This window comes from Ursus americanus, chromosome 15 (assembly GCF_024610735.1).
Source record: "Ursus americanus isolate L20-20 chromosome 15, mUrsAme1.1.p, whole genome shotgun sequence".
In the NCBI taxonomy this organism is placed as follows: Eukaryota; Metazoa; Chordata; class Mammalia; order Carnivora; family Ursidae; genus Ursus; species Ursus americanus.
In genome coordinates this window covers 30,257,214-30,279,673 of record NC_142141.1, presented here as the reverse complement: position 1 = coordinate 30,279,673, position 22,460 = coordinate 30,257,214, and the positions used below count along the sequence as shown (strand labels likewise).

At 34.9% G+C, this 22,460-nt stretch overlaps 1 protein-coding gene across 1 annotated transcript in view; it reads right to left on the bottom strand.

Moving 5' to 3' along the window:
• Positions 1 to 253: 253 nt before the first annotated feature.
• The window catches only part of LOC148108864 (potassium/sodium hyperpolarization-activated cyclic nucleotide-gated channel 1-like), a 60,136-nt gene continuing 37,929 nt past the window's right edge, over positions 254 to 22,460 (bottom strand). The window contains exons 3-6 of the mRNA XM_087867767.1: positions 12,552 to 12,975; positions 4,878 to 4,959; positions 1,094 to 1,205; positions 254 to 380 (exon numbers count right to left, since the gene is read on the bottom strand). Coding sequence (XP_087723893.1) covers positions 254 to 380; positions 1,094 to 1,205; positions 4,878 to 4,959; positions 12,552 to 12,975 — 745 coding nt within the window. The remainder of the gene's footprint in view (positions 381 to 1,093; positions 1,206 to 4,877; positions 4,960 to 12,551; positions 12,976 to 22,460) is intronic.

Sequence of the window (22,460 nt, the reverse complement as noted above, 5' to 3'; positions counted from 1 at the left end):
GTGTCTTCTGATAAGAGAATTGTTTATTTTTTCACAGTTGTAAAAAAAAAATTACTAATAGATATTTTGTTTACACTCTTTGTTAGCAAATCTCCTAACGGGAAATGTGACAGAGGAAAACAGGGAAAATTCCTGCTTCCTTAGAGGTACAGGTGATAAGGGAAACTCATACTGGAGGGACTTGGCCTTCTCAGAAGCAGGGAAAGGAGTTGATTTTCTGAGGGCTGTCATCACAGCTAGAACATCTGACTCTTCACTTCTTTGAAGAACAGGTGCTGTTACCTAACCTGAGATCCAAGGTAATTTCACGGCTTCTCTCAACAAGAGGGACAACAGGCACCACCTTCACCACAACAATGAAAACAACATCCATAAACAGTCTTGGAAGGGATATTTGAGAAAGTCATTGATGTAAAGAATATGCTCCTTTTGCACATAGAATCTATCAACACATGGGTTTCTCAGGAAAGCACCCACCCATGCTACCAGTGCTTCTGTGCGGGAGCAGAAGCAGGGAGGCACGAAGACAATGAATATTATACTTATGTACAAAATGTAGACACAATGCAAGCATTTTGAATGGAGCCGGTGTTTCCATCATTACAGAATAGCTGATTCGCTATTGGACATTCCAGTCCCCAAATGCAGCTCGGTTTCTTGATACTCTCAGGGACTGTTCATTTAGTTGTGATAACACATTTTCTGGTTAGGAGGCCCATGCGAGAGCATCTATACTATATAGAAGAGAGCAAGAAAGCAAGTGAGAGAGAAGCTAGGTTCTTTTTTGCTAAATTCACTAATTACAGACTTTAGAATACTATGTGTGTGAGATTTAAATATATTGTTCTTTCTTCTTCCTAAAAAACTGTCAATATTTAGGAATCTTTTTCATAGATGGGTATGATCTGAATGAAATGAAAATGTTTCATATTCCAGTAGGAAGAAGTCATTTTGAAATCTTAATGCAGTTTTGATATTATTTTCAATAAAACTGGTTTTCTTTTCCTTGGTTTGTAAAACTCAGCAGAGTTTAGTAAAGCATGGTATTATAGCCCTTTTTGTTTCAAATGACTGATCAAAGGATGGTATATACCTGGTCGAGACACCACTACTCCTCACTCCTGCTCCATTAGCAACTTTATGAATAGACTGTGCTGTGTGAGTCAGACTGAGCTGAGATGTAGCCTCAGAATCATTCCCGAAATCTTCATTCAACAATTTCCAATAGATAAGAATTCACACATATCTGCTATGAGTCTTGATCTCCTTTTCTAACCCCTGCACTAGATTACAGAATCTCTTTTAGCCATGTTTGTTGATGATCTATCTTTGTATTCCTATACGCAGCACAATGCTCAGCATGTGGTGGGGTGCCAATTAATATACATTAAAGACTACATTTGGTAATCATATAAAGATATGAATTTGGCAAATGAGAAGTCAGGTAAGTGTTTAACTACCTAGTCTCTTACTTTTATTTAGAAGAGTTAGTATATAATTACACATATAGTGTTTAACTGGATGTATAGAATCATATATTTAAGAAATGTGCTACTAACCAGAATTCTTACCAAAAAAATTAGCATTTTGCTAGACCATGTGCTAACTGGAAATTTTTTTCATCCAAAGCCACAGTCACCTTCTAATTTCAAGACATTGGAGATTTTTGGAACATCTGAAATAACAATTCAACTAAATGGGAAGGGGGATGGTTGATTTAGTTGGTAAAATTCCCAGCAATAATACTTACATTAAAACATTCATCTCTGATATTAGGCAAATACTGGTAATTTGGTAACAGGGAAAGACTTCAGCAAAACTGTAAAATACTTTTTTAAATTGCTTGCTAGCGTCCTCTTGTCTCTTCTGCAGCTCAACTAAACTTCTTATATCCCAGTGGAACCCTTCTCTCACACAAAGGCACCTCTCACTCAAGTTATGATACATATATTCATATATCTATCATTTTTGTATACAGAATTGCTCTCAACTACTTAAAAATTGCTCTCACTACCTGCCAACCAACAGCCTGCTAAGGTGTTATTTGGTAATGGCTGAAATACGATACTCTTGAAGCTGAAAAAGCCATAAAACATAAATGAATCATTCCGCAATGGTGAGATTTTAGTCATCAATGTCATAATTCCCAAGAAACGTCCGAGAACACGAAACTAGTCAGTCATTTAGTACTTCAAAGTCTGTTACTCGTAACCTGGCCTTGCAAGTCAGGAGACAGAAAACATACCACTTTTGGAATCCATATATGTTCTAATATTATTCTAAAGTTAATAATTTATGTGAGCCTAAATTATCATAAATCTAGAAATTCTCCAGTAACTCTTTCTTAACAAATTACTAGCATTGTTTGGTAATTTCTGTCATTATAAAATTATTCTGCTTCTATAGCAAATATATGCCAGGGGGCAGAGGGGAGGTAATCCTCTACCAGGTTAAGGACTATTTAAGACAGCATTTCTCTGAATTTCAGATTAAACAAAAAGGGGGAAGCATTTTAATTGTACAATAGTATTAAAACCTGCACACTTGAATGTTTATGATTCACTGCCGGTCAGCTGGAAGCAGCTCTTCGGTATCTTAATTCTCCTCCTCGGTATCATGGAGATGAATATTTTCACACAATGGAGAACTGCTCTCCATATGCAAACACTGTAACCTCCACAAAGCTAGTAGATACTCCCAGTAATACTGCTAGATGCCATTAGGCAGGTATAGCTCTTGGATTCTAAATTTCACAGCACGCCCTACCACAAACTGAGTTCCACCTTTTACTCTCTGCTATGATCTAAAATATCGAGGAAGGTGGGAATTTTATTCTTGCAGAAAATCTATGAAAAAAATCATTGAAATAATTTGGTTAATTATATCTTAAACTAATACACTCTTTAGACTTTCCACATTAGCGTTTACAAACCCCTTTCACAAGAATTTTCTCTTCAATTATTAAAACAACCATATAAGCCAAGTAGAAGCCATCAGCCATATTTTTAAAATGAGGGAATGGTATCTGGAAATGACTGGCACAAAATACTCATGGCTTTTTATTTTAATTAAACTGAATTTCATTTATTTTCTATGTTCGCCCAACTCATACGTCCACAACAGTTAACAACAAAAAAGCAGCATATTGAGATAATTAGCACATTATGGCAAATATTCCCATTGATGACAAATCTAAATGGGAAATCCTTTTTGATTTCACCACTCTTGATGAATACAATTATCTCAAAATAACTCTTCTCTTTCTTTGCAACTGCTTTAAATTATATAGAACCCTGGGACTCGTTTCCAGAATCCTTATTCAATGTCTACTTTCACTTTAAGATGTAATAAGAAAAGATTTTGACCCTCTTTTAAAAAAAATGGCCTAAATGGCAGGCTTAACTCAAAATAGCCACCAGAATTATATAACCAACCAAATGTATTTCTTTTTCACACTAAGACACGACTCCTCTAATACAAAATCTAAAGTGCATACATCAGCAAGACGGAAAGAGAAGTCAAAGTAGGTCTTTCTTAGCCATTATCCTGTATGATTGAGGATTCTAATTTTATTTATTCTTGAGCTTTCAAAACGGTTATAAGTGTCTTAAGAAAACTGACTTTCTGTGACAATTTCTAATATATTTCAATGACTATGCTTTGCCCAATGAAATAGGTAACAACTACTGCATTTGACATAAGGCAAGCATAATTTTGTTTCCTAAAATGTTTCAAATTAATTAAAAAAATCTTTGACATTCTAACTAAAGTAAATGATGGGTCTGTTACACGCTGACAAAAAAAAAACCACATTTTTCCCTTTATGATTAGATAAATATATTTGACATTCGCTTCAGAGTGAGTTTAATTTCACTTCATTGTTCATAATAATAAAATATTCTCAGGTGTCACTGTAACATTTTCCAATTTATGTCATGTCTCATCACACCTCTCTTGTTTGTAGATAGGAGTGCCACCGTATACACGACCAACAAAAGTGACCTGTTCAATTGAGGTAATTACCAGATAATTTAAAAAACAAATGTTTACTATGAAACACTGTGAAAATTGAACCAGAATTCAAGTTTAAACCAGAATCACATCATAAATGTGATGTCCAATACTCACAAACCAGTGGCATTCCCAATTTTCACTCTTACAGCAGGTAAATGAGCCTAAAATAGCAGTCATCGTAATACATGTTGTAACTGTGTGCACAATGGAAAGAAAAACTGAGACTTTTTTTTTTCCAGAAACTTCAGTTAAATGTGAGGCTGAATGCATTTTGTCCTAAATTATTTGCTGATTTATTCACTACTTCAATTTTCTACTCGGTGTATTTCAGGCAGAAAAAATGCATAATAGCGTTTGTAATACTTCCAATGTTTGGAAAGGCAGTAAGCATATTAAAGGGCCAACAGCTGAACCCTCTATTGAGACTTTTCATATTTTAAACTAAAAGAAACTTTTGTGATAGCAATAATTTACATTTCTATGAACTTCATAGTTTCAAAGTATGTTCAACAATTGAAGTTCATAGAAATAACACCTCATTTCAGCTTCAAAACATTTCTATGAGATTGGGCAGAAAATTATTATCATCCCCATCTATAAATGAAGAACTTGATTGATTTTGTCCATGATTTCTAAATTCCTTTGAAATATTTCCCAGGCTTATCCACTTGGAAGGACATATACTTTCAAACTTAGTTTTCAAAGTGGCACGACTAGATGCCTTAGTTAGAACCCCTCTTCTACCTCCTACCACACTCTTTCTCTGTTTTGTTGTCAATACTATAATTCCCTCTAATATTGGATTCTAGATACTTTATTGTTTTGCTTACATGTTTATTTACATGTTTGCTTTTCCTACTAACCTGAAGTTTCCTTGACGGCATAATCTAACTCATTTAGCAAGTATTTTTGTGTCCCATTATTTTCCAGACACTCTGCTAGGAGCTAAAGATACGGGAAATTTATGATCTCTCCCCTTCTGGAATTTAATAGATAGTTGGAAAAATACAGTTTAAGAGAAATTACAAAAGTGATGAATGTTACAAAGCAAAAGCACATGGGCTATGCCGGGATACTATAGACAGAATTAAAGTTACCTGAGGGATTAATTTCACCCCAAGGAAGTTTAAGTTAAAGTCAAAGGAACAAAATGTGATGGATAAACTGGGGTTGGCTGAAGAAACAAAGTTCTAGGAAGAGTGAACAACATATGTAAAGGCCTTAAAATAGCATATAAGGAAGTCCAGCAGAGTTAAAAATAATGGGCAAGTAGTTTCCCAGGCCGAAGTTGAAAAAGACTCAGATTTCAAAGGACCTTGAATTTTGGAATTTGTCCTAATAGTAATGAAAAATTAGAAATATTTTCACCAGGTAGATGACACATTAATATTTTTCTTTAAAAACACAACTTTTAAGGCCTTGGGAAGAGAAGGGTGAATTTTTAGTTTAGCTTATTTTATTTTTTTAGATTTATTCATTTAATTTGAGAGAGAGAGCATGTGTGAATGGGGGGAGGGGCAGAGGGACAGGGAGGGAGAGACTCTCAAGCAGACTCCCTGCTGAGCATGGAGTTACACGTGGGGCTTGATCATGACCTGAGCTGAAATCGAGAGTCAGACGTTCAACTGACTTAGCCACCCAGGCGCCCCTATAAGGGTGAATTTTAAAATCTAGTAATTAGTCTATTATAAAAATGAGAAATAAAAAAATTGAGCAATGACTGGTATTGGCTTGAACTAGGATGATGACAGAGAAGATTTGGGGAAAGAGTATTCGAATTCAAAGCATCTTCAAGAAGTAGAACCAGTAGGACCTGGTCACTGTTAGCTAGAGATTGAAAGAGAAAGAGAAGGATGCCTCTTAGATTTTAGGCTGAGTAAAAGGAAACGAGAAAAGGAGAAACTTAAAAGGAAACAAGAGAGAAGGAGAAATGGACATACTGAGCGTGAGGATCTCAAGAGATGTCTTTATAGAGGTGTCACATACTCATGTAGACTTTCAGACAGGAGGTACATAATTCTGAAACTTTGGATATGAGTCTGGCTGTTATCAATGTGTAGCCATGGAAGTATAAAAACATGCAAAATAGGGACACAGATTGGGCCAATAACAGGACATTAATAAAGCCTTGTATTTTCATATTAAAATAGGGGTCTGAATGTTTCAAATATGATCTTGTTTTTTTTAACAAAGCATCAGAATTATACAGACCTGCTGCAGTGCACTGAACAAAGAGCATTCGTAAAATTATATATCTCACCTCTAACCCACGCAGACATATACCCACCCACACCTTGTTAATCTCTACTTAATTGTCTTGACCTAACAACATTTCATATAACAACATTTCATATCCAAATAGGACTCATCACATTGTATTTGTAGAACTTCAGGGTATCTGTTAAAATACCATCATAAAAACACACAGTATGATAATCGAAAACAATTCTCTCAGAATAAAAATAATTCCTTAGAAAATGGAACTTACACTCTCTATTTAACCTGAGGAGAAAGTATAAAGAGAAATAATTTTTGCATATATGAATATCCATAGTCATCTATTTTACCTAGACATAAATAGCCAAGGAATTTGGTGAGTTTAAGAGAGTGTAAGTGAACAATTTCCAAAGAAGACAATTTTGTTTTTTTTTAAGAATATGGAACCCTGAAGTAACACAACCAATAGAGGACACCTAGTGGTCTTTAGCTGAATCAGTATTTGCCTGCAGAAAATATTAAGCAACTCACTACACATCCGTAATAATGTTAGTGTCAGCAAATGTGTTAATCTGAGAAAGATGACCTCATGAATCATATACATAATAGTATACATATATATTATATATATTATGGGCATATATCAATTTAAATGTTTCAAATAATTTCCATGCATCTCATTTCATTTGAACTTCACAACTGTTCTATTAAGTTTATAGGCAAAAATAAGTCACTTTAAGGACTTCTCTCTAGATTACACAGAAAATAAAAGGCACAGTTTGAATAAAGTCCTACATATACTAATTTCCACTATAGGGTTCATTTCACATCACCATGTTGCTGGTGGTATGAAATACAATCTCAAATATAATTGTATCAATAATATTAATATTAGTATATATTGTTATATATATTAGCAAGTAATATACTGTTATATTACTATGATAATATTAATTATACCAAATATAATTGATATTTAAATTATAAAACATTACAAAAAGACTTTGTATAAGATCTTTTCATATTTTATTATTGGTACAAACATTTCAAGGGTAAGAGCTGTTGGCCAAGTTAAATCTCCCTTTAAATAACTGAACAGTGCCCTGCTTGGCCCTGGCTGTATATAAGAAAGGCAAATGAGTGATATGTCTGTCTCCTAACTGGTATTATTAGGTCCATCCTTGGTGACCTCCCACCCTCTTCATTCTCCCGCACTCGAAAATGTAACCCCCCGCCTCAAATGCCTCAGTGTTACCTTATTAAGTCCATTATTAGGACAAATTCATGTCTATGCCTCCAAACTCATTGCCGTTACAACCTAGATTCGGAGGTGCAGAACTGTCTGTGCGAGGCTGCTTATACCTTGGGTCTTAGCGGAATGCTCCTTCCTGCCCCATTTTGTTCAGCTTGGTAAATCAGACTCTAGCTCTGAAACCCAGTTCAAGTATGTGTGAACCTCTCTTCTTGTGCAAAAAAAGCTGTGTGGTTCACTCCCTCCTTTATTCTGCCACTTACCACACCATCTGTGATTATTTGCTCACATGTCTGTTTTTCCTACAAAGCTGGGATCAGCTTTGAATTCTCTCATGCAGCATCTGCACATAGAAGCTACTCAGTAATTGCTTAGAAGTAAGGAATGAATATTCCCTTGCAATTATTTAATGGATTTAAAACATGGAGGATTGCCATGTATTTAGGGGAAGAGGCATGCTCTGATAACCTTTCAGAACTCTGTGCTAGCGTACAAGGAAATTCAAAAGCAAAGTTGACACTGACTGTTTTCTATGGACGTTTATAGCCAGCAAAAGAAAAGGAAAACACATACAAATAAGCATTAGCAACAAAGCTATCACCATGAACAAACGCAAGAAGAGCCGGCAGAATTGCCCAAAGTAAAGGTACTGACCATTACAGCCCAGTCCATCCATGTCAAATATTTTCTGGAGATGAGTTGAGCCTAATTTTTAAAGGAGTGATAAAAAAAGAGAAAACACTTTCCAAATCTGAGGTGTGGCACATGCAAATTTACAGAAGCAGAAAGACTCATTCTCTGCAAGCACTGTAAAACTAAAAAACAAACAGGAGAGAGCTGTTGGGTACAAATATGAAGTGACAGTAGTGAAAGGGGGAAACAGTTTGCTGGAGAGCCTTGGAGGCACAACGAAGAAACACAGATTTGATGTGATAGGCAATAGAGAGAGCTTCTCTTAGTTTTAGTGGGAGGTAGGTTTAGGAAAACACTGGTGTTTGCTTCTAGCAAATCTTAGAATTTGATGCGTTTTCTGAAATATGAAAGTAGTTAGAGTATGTATTGTGTAATTATAGATAGGCAATTTATAGCAAGAGTTAGTTTCTAATCTAATCCAATTAGAATGCTAAAATTAACCAAAGACAGAAACCACAGCCTGCATTAGCTCCCTGTGGAATAAATTTCCTTATTAATGCTGTGTTGTTAAACATAATTTGTATATAAACCTATCTCTGAGCTAACATAAAAATCTAATATTGATAGCTAGCAGAGCAGCTCAAGGTTTCATACACATTATTCATCTGAAATTGCTGTAGACATATATGACGACCAGAACCATAAGTCCTCTTCCTGCCTCAAAATGGATTTAGTTAATTATAGTAGGCCTAAAACCTACATAAGGAGGATTGAGGGGACAGGAGATAGGAATACAAAATAAAATATTTTATGTGTGTATTCCAAAGCCATAGCTATTATACAAGCATCATGCATTTCCCACACTTTTTTTACATTGCTCATGAAGAATTTACACTTTATGTGACACTGAATCCTACAAAAAGAGAACCATTATAGAAACGCATTTCTCTTTTCAATTACTGTTTCCTAAATCTCAAATAATATCAAGGGTTATCCCACTTTGATAAAATGACTGACATCAGCAGCTGAGGGATTTAAGGATCCTAGAACTCTTCACCTTTGCTAACGGAATAATCTCCCATTTAGTAACCTTTGAGTCTACCTTTTATCTCTTCAGGGCTTGTGACGGTCCCAAGTTGTTACTAACACTCCATTTTACTTCCAGGGATTTCCTCACCGCTTCTTTTAGGTCAGAGAATAGGTCCTCCCCCTCCCCGTGAAAGGTGACAAAATAACACTCTGGATTGAGGCACTCTTTACTTGAAATACAACATGAACAACAATGATGAATTAAGGGAATGATTTTTTTTTTTCCTCAACCAAAATACAAGAATGGGAAAGATGCACTTTGGTTTTCTGGAGATTACAGGGAAAGGAATGTCCTGGCCTGTTTCATCTAAATTGCCACAGATTTTCACCTCACCTGGCAATATATATATTTTCAGCATAGCATCAGAGAGCTTTATTTTTGCATCCAAAAGCCATTGATCTTACAAAATTGCATTGTGAAAAGAACTTCCCTCCTGACTCTTGAACACCATGTGTCCCATAAATTGGTCGGCCAGATCACCTCTTTCCTTCTATCTACATTAGCCACTACATTCAACTTTAGTAATTTTAGTAACATGAGGACTAAATTTTAAAGTTTCTGTATTTCATTCACAATATTTCTCTAATTTATTTGGCTTTGGCACTTCTTGTTGTTTTTCAGTTGAACTAATTCAGACCGGAAAAAAAAAAAAGTATCATTGAAGATGGAAGCAGCTTCCTATAGAAGGCAGCCACTTTCCTTGGGAAGGATTCATTTAGAACAGTGGCAGCTTCCAGACTTCACACATTACTTCTCCAAATTTGCTGAATTTAGCATTAGCCAGCTTGGTACTAAAACACTCAGAACTCAAAGACATGTGGGTGAAATCACATCTTCCTCTGAAATCTTATTCCAAATGCTCACAGAGCAAATTCTTCTGGTTTATTTGTTGTATTTTCTACATGTAAACACCTCCTGGCGGGCATTTGTAGAAATCAGGTAGAGGTTTGTCAGTGTGGAACCACTCAAGTTTCTCTGTGCTTTTGGTGTGAATCATGTAGGTGACGAAATAATGAATTTAAATATTAAATTCTGGATTAATTATTACGGTTTCTTCCCTGTTTAACGGTAGTACTAGTAGACATTAAATATCCATGATATATGCAATTTTACATGGGGCTATCATATAATCAAGAAGACGTTCATCACTTAAATGAGCTTATGGTTCATTTATCATCAAGGTCATTTATTTATAAGAAAGATCTTGCCAACTCATGACTAGCTTCAATGGGTTTGGTTACCAAATTTCTGAGTGCACATATTAAATTGCATTTTACAGTAATGATGGCAGTGAGCCCATGATCCTGAATTAGATCATGGCATCTTTAAAACACCACCGTGTTACACAGATCTAGGTGACCGTAACCGCTGCCAGGAACCAGAGGGCAACAGTATAAGGAGTGTCCTCTTCTATGACTGCATGGCCTGCCATTTTATCTGATAGGATACCATCTGTTCATCCTGCTGCCATTCTCTAGGGTAATTGGGTCAAAACTACAAGACATTGAAAATAGTCACATTGCCCACTATATTTTTAATTACCTGGCTATTTATATCAGTAACTTTTCTTCTTACAGGCTATTCATTACAAAAAAAAAAAATTGTGACCATGTTTTAAGAGGTAAATCTTCAACTCTTACGTTGCAGAGCCACAATCTTTGTTAAGAAAAGCTTCCTATAATTTCTTATTCGATCTGTAAAATGGTGGGATATTAAGGAATTTATCACTGAAAGAGTGTATGTTATATTGAGAAGCTATATAGTTCTGTGCTTAGGAGCATTTGCTCTGAAGTCAGACTGCCTAAGTTAGAATCCCAGCTCCAGCTTTTACTAACTCTGTAAATCTGGACAAGCTACCAGAATTATTAGGAAAATGAACGAATCCATGTAAAGAATAAAATATATTATTTGACATATAATAACCCTTGAATAAATATTAACTATTATTATCAATAACCATCTTGGTTTGATATTAATCTCAAACTGGTATAATAAAGTTTAAGAACCAAACATTTATTACATTTTAGATGAAATGTGCTATATCGAGACATATTACAAGATGAATCCAATTTCTCAAATGTGCTTCATTTGATTTTGAATATAATCCATATCCATATTTTAAGAATTATCCATTTTTATGCCTTTCAGCAGTAGCTTATGCAGTGTTTTATTATTGCATGTCATTTCCTGAAATCCTGTGAACCAAAATGTCATTGACAAGCACACACAAAACACTGCTACAGTCTCACAGAAAGCAGAGCTAATGTTCACAGAAGTTCCATTTTAGGACTTGTTTAAACCTGAATTCCAAAACATAATTCTTCCTAAAAATGTTAAAAAGCATTTCTGTAGTGAGTAAAGGAATAATCAATCTATTGCCAGTATATTGTTTTCATCAGCCCAGGTTTAGGCACTCTAAGCCTTTTTGATCCTCATTTTTATGCAAACAATAAAATTCAGGTTATAATTAATTTCAAAAAGTAGACTTAGAAGGAAAATAAAGTCAGAAAGGTTATGAAGCAGACTCTGGAATGAGGGACATAAACTCCTTTGCTCGGTGATGTGGTACATTTAACTCAGATCTTCTGAAACTCCAGTTGGCTGAGCTCTTTTACGTCCCACCAACTGTGTAAGAACAACAGATGCCCTCTTCAGCAAAATACTGGCCAGATTCATTATATTTATTCACTGTACTATTTGTGTTTTCTATGTAATAATTTCCCTCCTGGGTATGCTGTTTTTCAGTACTTTGCAATGAATTAATAGGGACAAATTATAAGAAATAATTATAGGCAAAGCATAACACTGAGCAAAATTATTATGCTAAAATCAGTCTTTACATATACAATTGGAAATACTTTTTAAAAGACTGTGTTCTTCAAATGCAAACTCTCTGAAATTTCAATATTAGAGGAAACATAAACCAGATTATCTCATAGAACTAATGATACAAGCTAGATTAGCTATCAGAGCCTACACATCTTTGTCAAAGATGGTACTTGATGTATTCATATTAAATAAAAAGAAACTTCCCACGGTAGAAGAGGGATTGCATTGGTTAGGATAAACATTTGTTGATTAAAGTGGATTTGTTTTTTAAAAGAGACTTACTTGGCATAAAAAGATTGTTTTACAATCACTATCTTTTTCAGTTGATTCAAAGCCCATATTTGACCATATCTTTGAAGATACAAATATATCACTTTTGCACCAAAAGGAATAAATAGAATTTTTCTTCTTGAATTTCATAAAACTCATTATACATAGCACAGGTGTTCATCGTAAAAGTTATAGTTAACAATCTCATGCTATAGTGGCTTTAAAGAAGTAAAAGATATGTCTTACCTCTTCCCACTGATGTATGTATCTAATTAACCTTGAAAGTCGTAATAAACGCAAGAGACTGAGAATTTTTGTAAATCTCACAATGCGAAGTGCCCTGGCTGTCTTGTAAACTTCGGAATCCATTCCTTTTTCTACAATGAGAAAGATATAATCCACTGGGATTGATGAGATGAAGTCAACCACAAACCAGCTTTTTAAATAATTCATCTTGATCACTTTCGGGTCCAGGATGATTTCAGAACTGTCTTCATTGACAGTGCCAGTCCTAAAATTCATTATCAGGTCCAAAAGGAAAACTGTATCTGATGCCACATTGAAAATAATCCATGGTGTTGTTGTTTGTTCTGTAAAGAATGTGATTCCAACTGGTATGATGACCAGGTTTCCAACCATCATTATAAGCATTATTAAATCCCAATAAAACCTACAACAAATAAAAAAATCAGATCAGATTTTAAGATACAGACAATAACCATTCTTCCCCCTCATCATAAAAAAAAAATTACTGACTTATGGTTAAATAAATGAGTGAAACAGCAAAGTGTTTGCTTTGTAATAAGGTAACTCCTTCAATGGTTATAAATTTAAATCTAAGTAAAATGAATATATTTCTAAAGCAAAGCATTGTGTTTATAGAATCCTAAAAAGTATTTGATATAAAGGTTACTGAAATAAATTCAAGAACACTCATTCCCCCATTTATCTGACAAAAAAGCAAAGACAACCCCTTCATGTAATATAGATGGAAATAAAGGAGAAGTATCACACCAGAAGATCTACCTTAAAAAAAACATTTTTGGGAAGATTTTTTAGAGATGCTTTGAAGTACTTTATATGTCAAATTACCCATCAATCACCAATTAAAATAAATACTAAAATACTAAAAATACCGGTACACTAAAAATATTGGTACTATAAATTATCTCTCAGGGTACAGATTGGGTCAACCACAAATTGCAGGCTAGCCCATGGCTTCATAGCACTCCCAATATTTATGCTTTCTTCTTCTTTAGTTTGAAATGAGAAAACTAATTTTGTTCTGAGGCTGAAAAAAATTGAACAGACCACTCTAGATTTTGAACTAAACTCTATCCAAAATTCCCACTTTTATCACTGTTTCATTGAACAACTACTTTAAATATATTCCCACTATTTTCCCAAAGAATTCTTTCTTAAAATTTCTGATTTAATGTTCAACACATCTATGAGTACTAGCTACCTTTTGAAACATTCTTACCTTATATTAAAATTGGGAGAAAACCAATAAAATGTAGTATAGTATAATATAGTTAATAGAATATAACTAAATTCATTGAAGATGATTGTAATATTATTTTCATGCAGTTTATTTAAAGTTTAGTGCTACCGTAGTGAACAGACTAGGTCACAGACTACTTATATTTGTTACAGTATACACTTAAAAAATGAAGAAGCAGATCAACTAGTACAACCCTATAATCATGAAATAGTCTCCAGAAACACGAGTTACTTCATCCTACTCATAGATACCCTCTTCTGGCAGTTTTGTTGTGTAAATGATGTAAATTTCTTTTTTTTTTTTTTCAGATTTTATTTATTTGAGAGGGAGAGAGACAGTATGAGTGCAGGGTAAGGGCACAGAAAGAGGAAGAGGCAGACTCCCCATGCAGAGCTCAACATGGGGCTCAATCCCAGGACCCTAAGATCATGACTAGAGCCGAAGTTAGACACTTAATGGACTGAGGCACCCAGGTGCCCCAATGATGTAAATTTCCATGACAGAAATATCTGTTAACCAAGATCTCTTTGTTTTACATTACTTCTCCTACTTACACTACTTGGGCTATATTTTGATAAGGTATACAATTGCATAAACCTTTCAAAGTTACTATCATCCCTGGTTATGAATGACTTGGGGTAAAACTAGTTGCCTTCTCTCCCCTTGTCTCCACCCCCCAGGATTATGTAAAAAGTAAATGTTTCTCATTTTGAAAATTTCACCAGTCTTTTTATCAAAACGTACCTGCGTAGTTATGGACAAGTATATAAATACCCATGTCACTCATACATCATGCACTGTCAATTTTAGTGACATATTTTCTCTTTTAGTGGAAATGCAAAACGTGCCATTTAATACACCAAGGACAGAGGAGAGATGCAGAGGAGATCCGATATTGTAATAGCTCTTTCACAAAAAGTGACGTCACCAAACTCTAAAATGAAACCATGTGTGCCCTGAGGATTTTCACTTTTCTGGACACTCTTATCAGTCACTTCTGTGAGCTCATCTCTCTGCCCTCCCCTTGAAGGCTGCCATTCCCCTGGGTGTCACACGTAGTCCTTCTCTCTTCTATTCTACTCACGCTCTTTGAGCAATATTATATACTCATCTGCATCTTTATGATTAATTCATAACTGATGACTCCAAAAGCTCCACCTCTGGTCCATTCCTGTCTTCTAAGCCTCCCAACCTCCTCATCAGCAGCCTATTGAATCTATCCCCATGCAAATCTCACACTCACGTCACAGCAGGCATATGCTCAAACGCATCATCTCCCCTCTCGTATAGATTTCTCACATGTTCCCTATGCCAGGGAATGGAACAACTCTATACCTTATTTGCAAGCCAGAAACCCTGGAGCAATCCTAGAAAACTCCTGGCCTTAAATCTACTCACTCTCACATTCGGAGCAATCACCACGACTGTTTGGTTCGAACACCTACATAGAAGTTGTATTCATCCATTTGCCCTTTACAATTCCCACTGCAACTATCTTCAACCAGAAATTCTTACCAGTTGTTTAATTTGGAGACAAGTCATTTAAATTCTCTAATCCTAAATTTTCTCATCTGTAAAATGAAGATTATTATAGAACCAAATGTGTAGAGTTTTATAGACTAAATCAAATAATATATGCAAATCATATATCCTAGCATATAACAAATTATGGCACACAACGCTGGTGGCCTACTTAGTACTCATTTACCTTTCCTTACCAAAAGAAAAACAATTTTGTGGGGAGCAGCCAGAAGCCCACTGAAAAAATACTCACTTTTACAGACATCCTTATATTTTTCTCATTAAGACAGAAGATATTTTTAAAGAAAAAAAACCATATTCTATCCCTCTTACTCAAAAGAAATGAAGAAGATAAAGTGCCATCTATTCATTGTTGGAGCAGTAATTTTTATCACATCATAGGTTTTTATTAGTGGTACTTAATACGGTCTGAAGCCATCAGAAATCTCATTATCAATATAAAGCTCCATTAAATCTTATAATTTCCTTTTAAAGTATCACTGACTCTATTTTACAGACATAAACACAGATCTTGTTATAGACTTTGCATAATATAACACTTTCTTCAGTTAACATGGATTCATTCCTTATCTAGCCAAGGAAAATACAGTTGTCACCCACTCCAAAAGTATGATATAACTTCTGTTTTTTAAGCAAAGAATATGTTGCTGAAAACTGACCTCATGAGACTCTCTTGCCTACCTGCCCACAAGTTTCTTTTCTTGACTCTTTGCTCTGAAAGTGTCTCTTGAATACGCAGGGTCACTCTTCTTCTTAATTTTTAATTTCTAAGTCTTATACATGTCATTATGGAATAGTCTTTCCTATTCATTCCTCTTTCTATTCTCACTGTTATCTAGTTTGGGCAGAACTTGTTCTTGCTTAGAATAGCTCAAGTCTCCTGTCTATGGAATATGACCAGTTTTACCCATCAGTCCCAGAGCAACTTATCTAACACATAACTTGCCAGGTCAAAAACCATCATTGACTCTTTTAATTAAGTAAAAATAACTCAGCCTGATTTTCAAGGCACTCTATAATATAGCCTCCTCCTCCCTTCCCAGCCTCCTCTTGAACACTGTACGGCAAGAACATCATATCTTAGGCAAGAGAGTACCTACTCTTACCTTGCCATCATGCTCACCTAGGTAAACGTACAGGAGATACAGTTTCTTCCAGTCTACTTATTCATTTTCCTATTAGCACTCGACCTACCCTTGAAGCCTTGTTCTGACACTGAGTTTCTTAGTTGTTTTTTGTTTTAGCAACCCCCAGAGCAATATACATTTTCAGCATGCTTCTTATTTTATTTTTCCTTTTGTTACTGATCACTTATTTTTGTTTCTTCCATCGTTCCTGGATTTAAGTTCTTTTTAAAATTTTATTAAGTTTTTAATTTTAATTCCAGTATAGTTAACATACAATGTTATATTAGTTTCAGGTGTACAATATAGTGATGCAACAATTCTATACAGTGCTCATGGATATAAGTTCTTTGAAATTCAAAACTGTATTTTTATCTTCTGTTTAACTTCTACAGTAATGTAGACAATATCTAGGACAACAAATGCTAAGAAGATATATTAATTGAATTTTTAATGGAAACATACACTTCAGTGGGTGTATTTTAAAAAATCCTTTTTAATAAGACAAGTCACTACTGCAGTAAATAATTTCTTAACTTATTCTTTATATAACTCTGGATTTTTACTAATTGAGGGTTTTTATAACATAGAAGACATTGTAAAAAATTAAAAAGGAAAAAAGAGATTAGGAATATGTTCTGAGGTTAAACAGCCTGAAAACAAAGCAGTTTTGGATTTGACACTTGGTTTGGTATATTATAAAATTCATCTCCTTCTATTCATCCTGCTTTAAAGAGGCAATATTTATAAATGATCTTGGCTGGACTTTAAAGGCAGACTAGTGTTCAAATCCCAGTTCCACTAGCTCTGTGGGTTTGGGCAAGGTATTTAACTGCCATGAACTTCAATTTTCTTCTACTACTCCGAGTTTCTCTGCAGGAAGACTGCATGCAATTATGTATGCAAAGTGTAGAGTACAGAGCCTGTTATACACAAAGCTTCTCTGAAAAACCAGCAAAGCAGAGAGGGCACTGACTGGGAAGCAACAGTCTTGACAATTACAGTAATTACCTAGGTAACCATTTTTACCTTATATTGAAAGTGGATAAAATAGACAAAATAAAATGGTATTTCAATTATACTTATGTATCACTAATAACTATAAGTTTAATTACTAATAAAACAATTACTTTTCATAGACAAATTATTTTTTATGTTAAGAATCCATTTCCCCCCTATAAGTTTTTAGAAGAGAAAAAGTAGCATTGTAAAGACTGGTCCATGATATTAAACTCTGAGGAATTGAAAATTAAATCATGCTTCTTTCTTTCTGTCTTTCTTTCTTTCTACCCACTTGCATACTTCTAAGGCTTATGGTAAATAAAGATAACCCCCACTGCCCTAACAAGAGTTCCCATGATCCCTCAGGTTTTCCTACTCCCTTATAATAGCTACACTAGTTGAAATAATCTGATGCCAAATATTTCTTACTTAAAGCCTTAAATTTAAAAACTACCATGTTTTGCTACCGGAGGTGCTTGCCTTTAAATCTGTCTAAATACTGAATGAAAGATTCTCTTCTCCCCCTTTCTGATGAAATAAATATTTTTGTTAAGTGGAATGGAAGAGAAAACTCCTGGTTAAATCCTTGAAATGATGCCAGATTTATGTGGCCACTATTTTACCTGCAGTAAATATAGTACCATCAGAGGCGATTCACCGCATCAAATCTCCAGTAGCCAATACCTGAACTCCGATCTGAGGGGTTCTCAGACATCCTTCGTCACTTTACAAACCTCACTCTTTACAGACTACTCATATTGGGGTTGATGTTTTATAGGACATATGCCTTTTCTAAGCCTTGCAAAGAAGTTTTCTTGAGCAGGTCTGTTATCTGATCTAATGCCTTAATGCCCTGCAAGGCCACATTTATTGTCTATGGGGAGTGTGGAGTGAAGGGATCAGAAAACACAGACAATTCAAATAGAGGCAATTTGAAATGAAAATACACTAGTTTTCTTAATCCTAACTGTAGGAAAGTTTAGCCTACGTTTTGGACAAAACTGAGTTAAACTGTATTTGAAGACATTTAGATGTTTTAAGTAAACATAGCAATTTACCCAATGAAAACATGAGATGGGTAGGAGGTATATTACATTTTCGCTAATCTTATTTATTAAAGTGAGCTAATGGGATGGAAATTTAATTCCTACAAAGGTATTAAGATCTGTACCAATCCAGGCAAAAGCAAACATGTTTTTCCACCTCCCCGTTCTGCAACTGCGCTTCTCCATTGTGTGTTAATCTTCTCAGTGCCAACATTAATGGCCTCATTTTGGCCCACTGACTCTTGTTCACAGCATTTTACAACTTCCGACTATTCACTTTTCCTACTTGAAACTCTCTCAAACGTTCGGTTTCTATGATTCTGCATTTTTGTAGTGCCTCACTCATAGTTATATTCTAGCAGAAATTTATTTTCCTCAACCTTTACCTGACTCCTCTTCTTCCTCCTTTAAAGTAGGCATTCTCCGTGATCATCTCACTCAGCTTCTCAGCCCTCCATCACTCTTTCCTTTGGTCTCATCAACCCCCAAATGCTAATATGTGAACATAGTATGTCAATGTAACTAATATGTTAACGTAAGTGGTTCTCAAATCTGGCCTTAAGTTCCGAGATAGAGTTATGCATTTCTAACTATACACACCATCATTAGTCTCAATGGAACAGCCATGTCAACGGGGCTAAATCCTAGCCAATTAACCTTATGGCCCCAAAATAATTCTCCTGATATTTTTATTTCTATTTATTATAGCATAACATAGCAGCTGCTGCTTTTTTTTCTTCTTTTTCTTCTTCTTTTCATTCTTACTTTCTTTCAGCTAGCCACTAGGCATAAAACTTAAAAATTATCCCTGACTACTCCGTCAGCCCAGTTCTGGCATTTGATCATTTGCCCAGCCTTATTAATCCTTCTAAGACAATAGTTTTCATATTCAGCTTTTTGTTTTGTTCCATTGCCAACATTCTTTATGAAGTTTTTATTACATCACTATTCTGCTTACTAATTTTCCTGTTTCTACCTGCCCTAGTAAATTACTTCCTATTTATATCCAGGCTTTCCTATTGCTTGCAAAACGAAATGCAATCATTCAAAATTCTCTAGTGTGTCCCAATTCTATATCTTGAAGCTTATCTTTTTTTTGTTCATATATGGTCCTCAGCTAAATTTAAAAATACTGTTTTCCAGACTCTCTGTGTTTGCCACTGCCCAACAAATGCCTGGATTTCCTTCTCCCAAAACCCAAAATCAACCTCTATATTTCCCTCAGTAACTACAGTGGTCAAATTAAACGCCAGTATTCTCTTGTATCCAATCCCCAGCCCAGCTGGGGTTCATCTCCCTGCCTCTAACTCTTATCTCAATTTCTCTATGCAATTGTCAGCATTTGAGAGTACCTACTAATGAACAGTGAGTATTTTACAAAATACGGTGTCAATAATAATTTGATAGACCATTTAATAAACAATGTCTGAAAATACTGCTCTTATGCTTCTTTCTAGCAAAACTATATGCCAATCTTCTTTATACTTAAATTGCCCACCAAACAGTATACATACTTCTGATTTCCCAATGATCAAATCCAAATTAATCACGTTTATGTTAAGGAGGGATTATTACAACATTATAAGATTTTAATTAAAGCAAATGACCATTTGTTCCTTTAGGTGGTTTGGAAATTAAACATTTATTTATCCATGAGTGGTAGAATTATGATGCATATTTTTTAACTATTCTAATTTTCTTGTTTTAGACAACAGGAAGAAAGATGTCACTCAGGGTATTTTCATTATGTCATTCAAATTTATTTCAGGGGAAGGCCACAACTTTCATTCTAGTGTATCAAAACACCTGTCTACTCCTAATTGTCACACATGAAATATTATTTCTATAAATCTATACAACTTTACTCAAAAGGTACAAAATGGGGAACGAACTACCTGAAGATTAAGTAGTTCTACACTGCAGTTTTCTATCCTTATGGTATCATAGAGATAGATTTTCCATAAAACAAAAATTCTTAATTATAAAAGGTGAGTACAAAATGTATAAAACAGCTCCTATTACTTAACTTAAAAAAGTCCAATCTAAAACTACTCCTTCGCTTCTTGGTATTTCCATTTGATTTACCATAAAGTGATTCTTAAAATTTTTATTCCCCACTGTGACTCTCGGCACTTCATTCCTTTAAGGAAAGTAAAAATATTGTCAGTGGTCTTGTCAACTAAAATGTGTTCTAGCGCCATTCACTCTAGTGTAAAATTCATTGTTAACATCTATTTTTTTTTAACTCTTTTCAAGGACAGACTAAAAGAAACTCCATATTAACATCTTACCAAAAGATAGTCCCATGACACTTTTACTTTGAAGCTCAGTTAAATGAGATCCTAAGAGATTCTCAAGGACAGAGAACAAGCAGGGTTGATGGAGGGAGGTGAGTGGGGGTTGGGCTAGATGGGTGGAGATGGGTAATAAGAAGGGCGCATGATGTGATGAGGACTGGGTGTTATATGTAAGAGATGAATCACTGAATTCTACTCCTGAAACCAATACTGCACTATATGTTAACTAACTAGAATTTAAGTAAAAATTTGGAAAGAAAAAAAAGGGAAAAAAGAGTAAGTGCAATAAATACAAAGCAACTGCAAAAAAAAAAAAAAAAAAAAAAAGACAGCTCCTAAGGGCTTTACATTTGCTGACATACTTTCATCCATCCACTGTGAAATTCTGAAAAGAAGGAGATGAGTGAATTCTTTCATCTAAATACATCACTAATTTAAGGTTTATTCAAGTTAGAGGTTTTAATTTCAGAATAATTCTTCCCTCATTGCTACCACAATCTTCCCACCACATTGCTTTTGTTTTCAAATTGTCAGGTTTATCTTTCTTGTCACTGATAATATAGGTCACTTCCCTATGTTTATTGTTACTCTGCAAATCCCAACAAACCCTTATCCTCTTTGCTCATGCCTAAGCTGCCAAAGCCACACAAATCTTTTGCATTATTGCTCCAGCTTGAGGTTATGATGGAAGGTTCAAAATCAGTATCAAAGCACATTATTGTGTGCCCAAGTCTGCAAAATGTTTACATTTAATGGAAGTTTTTGAATGTGTTCAAGATCCTGATTTCTGTATATAATAATTTACCTCATTGAGTATTAAAAAGGAAAGCAGCATCAGGGCAATAAAGTATAAACAACATTTATAATAGGCGTTTTGTGAACATTGTCTCATTTGATACTCATAACAATCAAAGAGGTTGGCGGCATTATCTTTAAGAGGAAACTGAAACCCATCCAACTAAGGGACATTCTTAAGTTTTTGCAGGGAAGAAATGAGTAAAACTGCTTTTGAACCCATGACCAATTTTCATGCTAATGCTCCTTCCACCATAGTCAATACTGAAATGAACCAAGGATTTAAGAGCAATATTAAAACAAAATAAAACAGAACTTTCCCACACTTAGTAGCACAGTAGGGCAGCATAGCCACACTTGACACCTGTCTTCATCAGTTACCTATCTGAAATGAAAACAAAATTGTTTTCACAAGGGAAGTGCCAAGCTCTTAAGGGGAGTAGACTATGGTGCTGCAGGTATGGCCCCACGGCTGGCCTTTGGTTTCTGTGCCTTTCAATACAGAAGCCATTGAGAGTTTACCTACATTCCCAGAGAATAAACATGATAGTTCATCTGTCCCTTTCCCCATGCAGTAATATACATCTTCTAAATTGCCTATTTCAAAGGTGATTTCTGAATCTTTCTGCTTTGGCCTGCAAAGATATCTCACTAGTGAGTGTATAAACTAAAGTCAATTCAGATGCTCTAAAGGCAAAAAGCATTTGTAAAGCAAAAGTCAAATTTAGTACCAAATATTTTCTCCAGATGGTTACATTATAATAATCCCAACAAATATTCATTGGCTACCTTCTACATAGTAGATATTATGCTAAGCACTGAGAAATGCAAACATAAACTATATA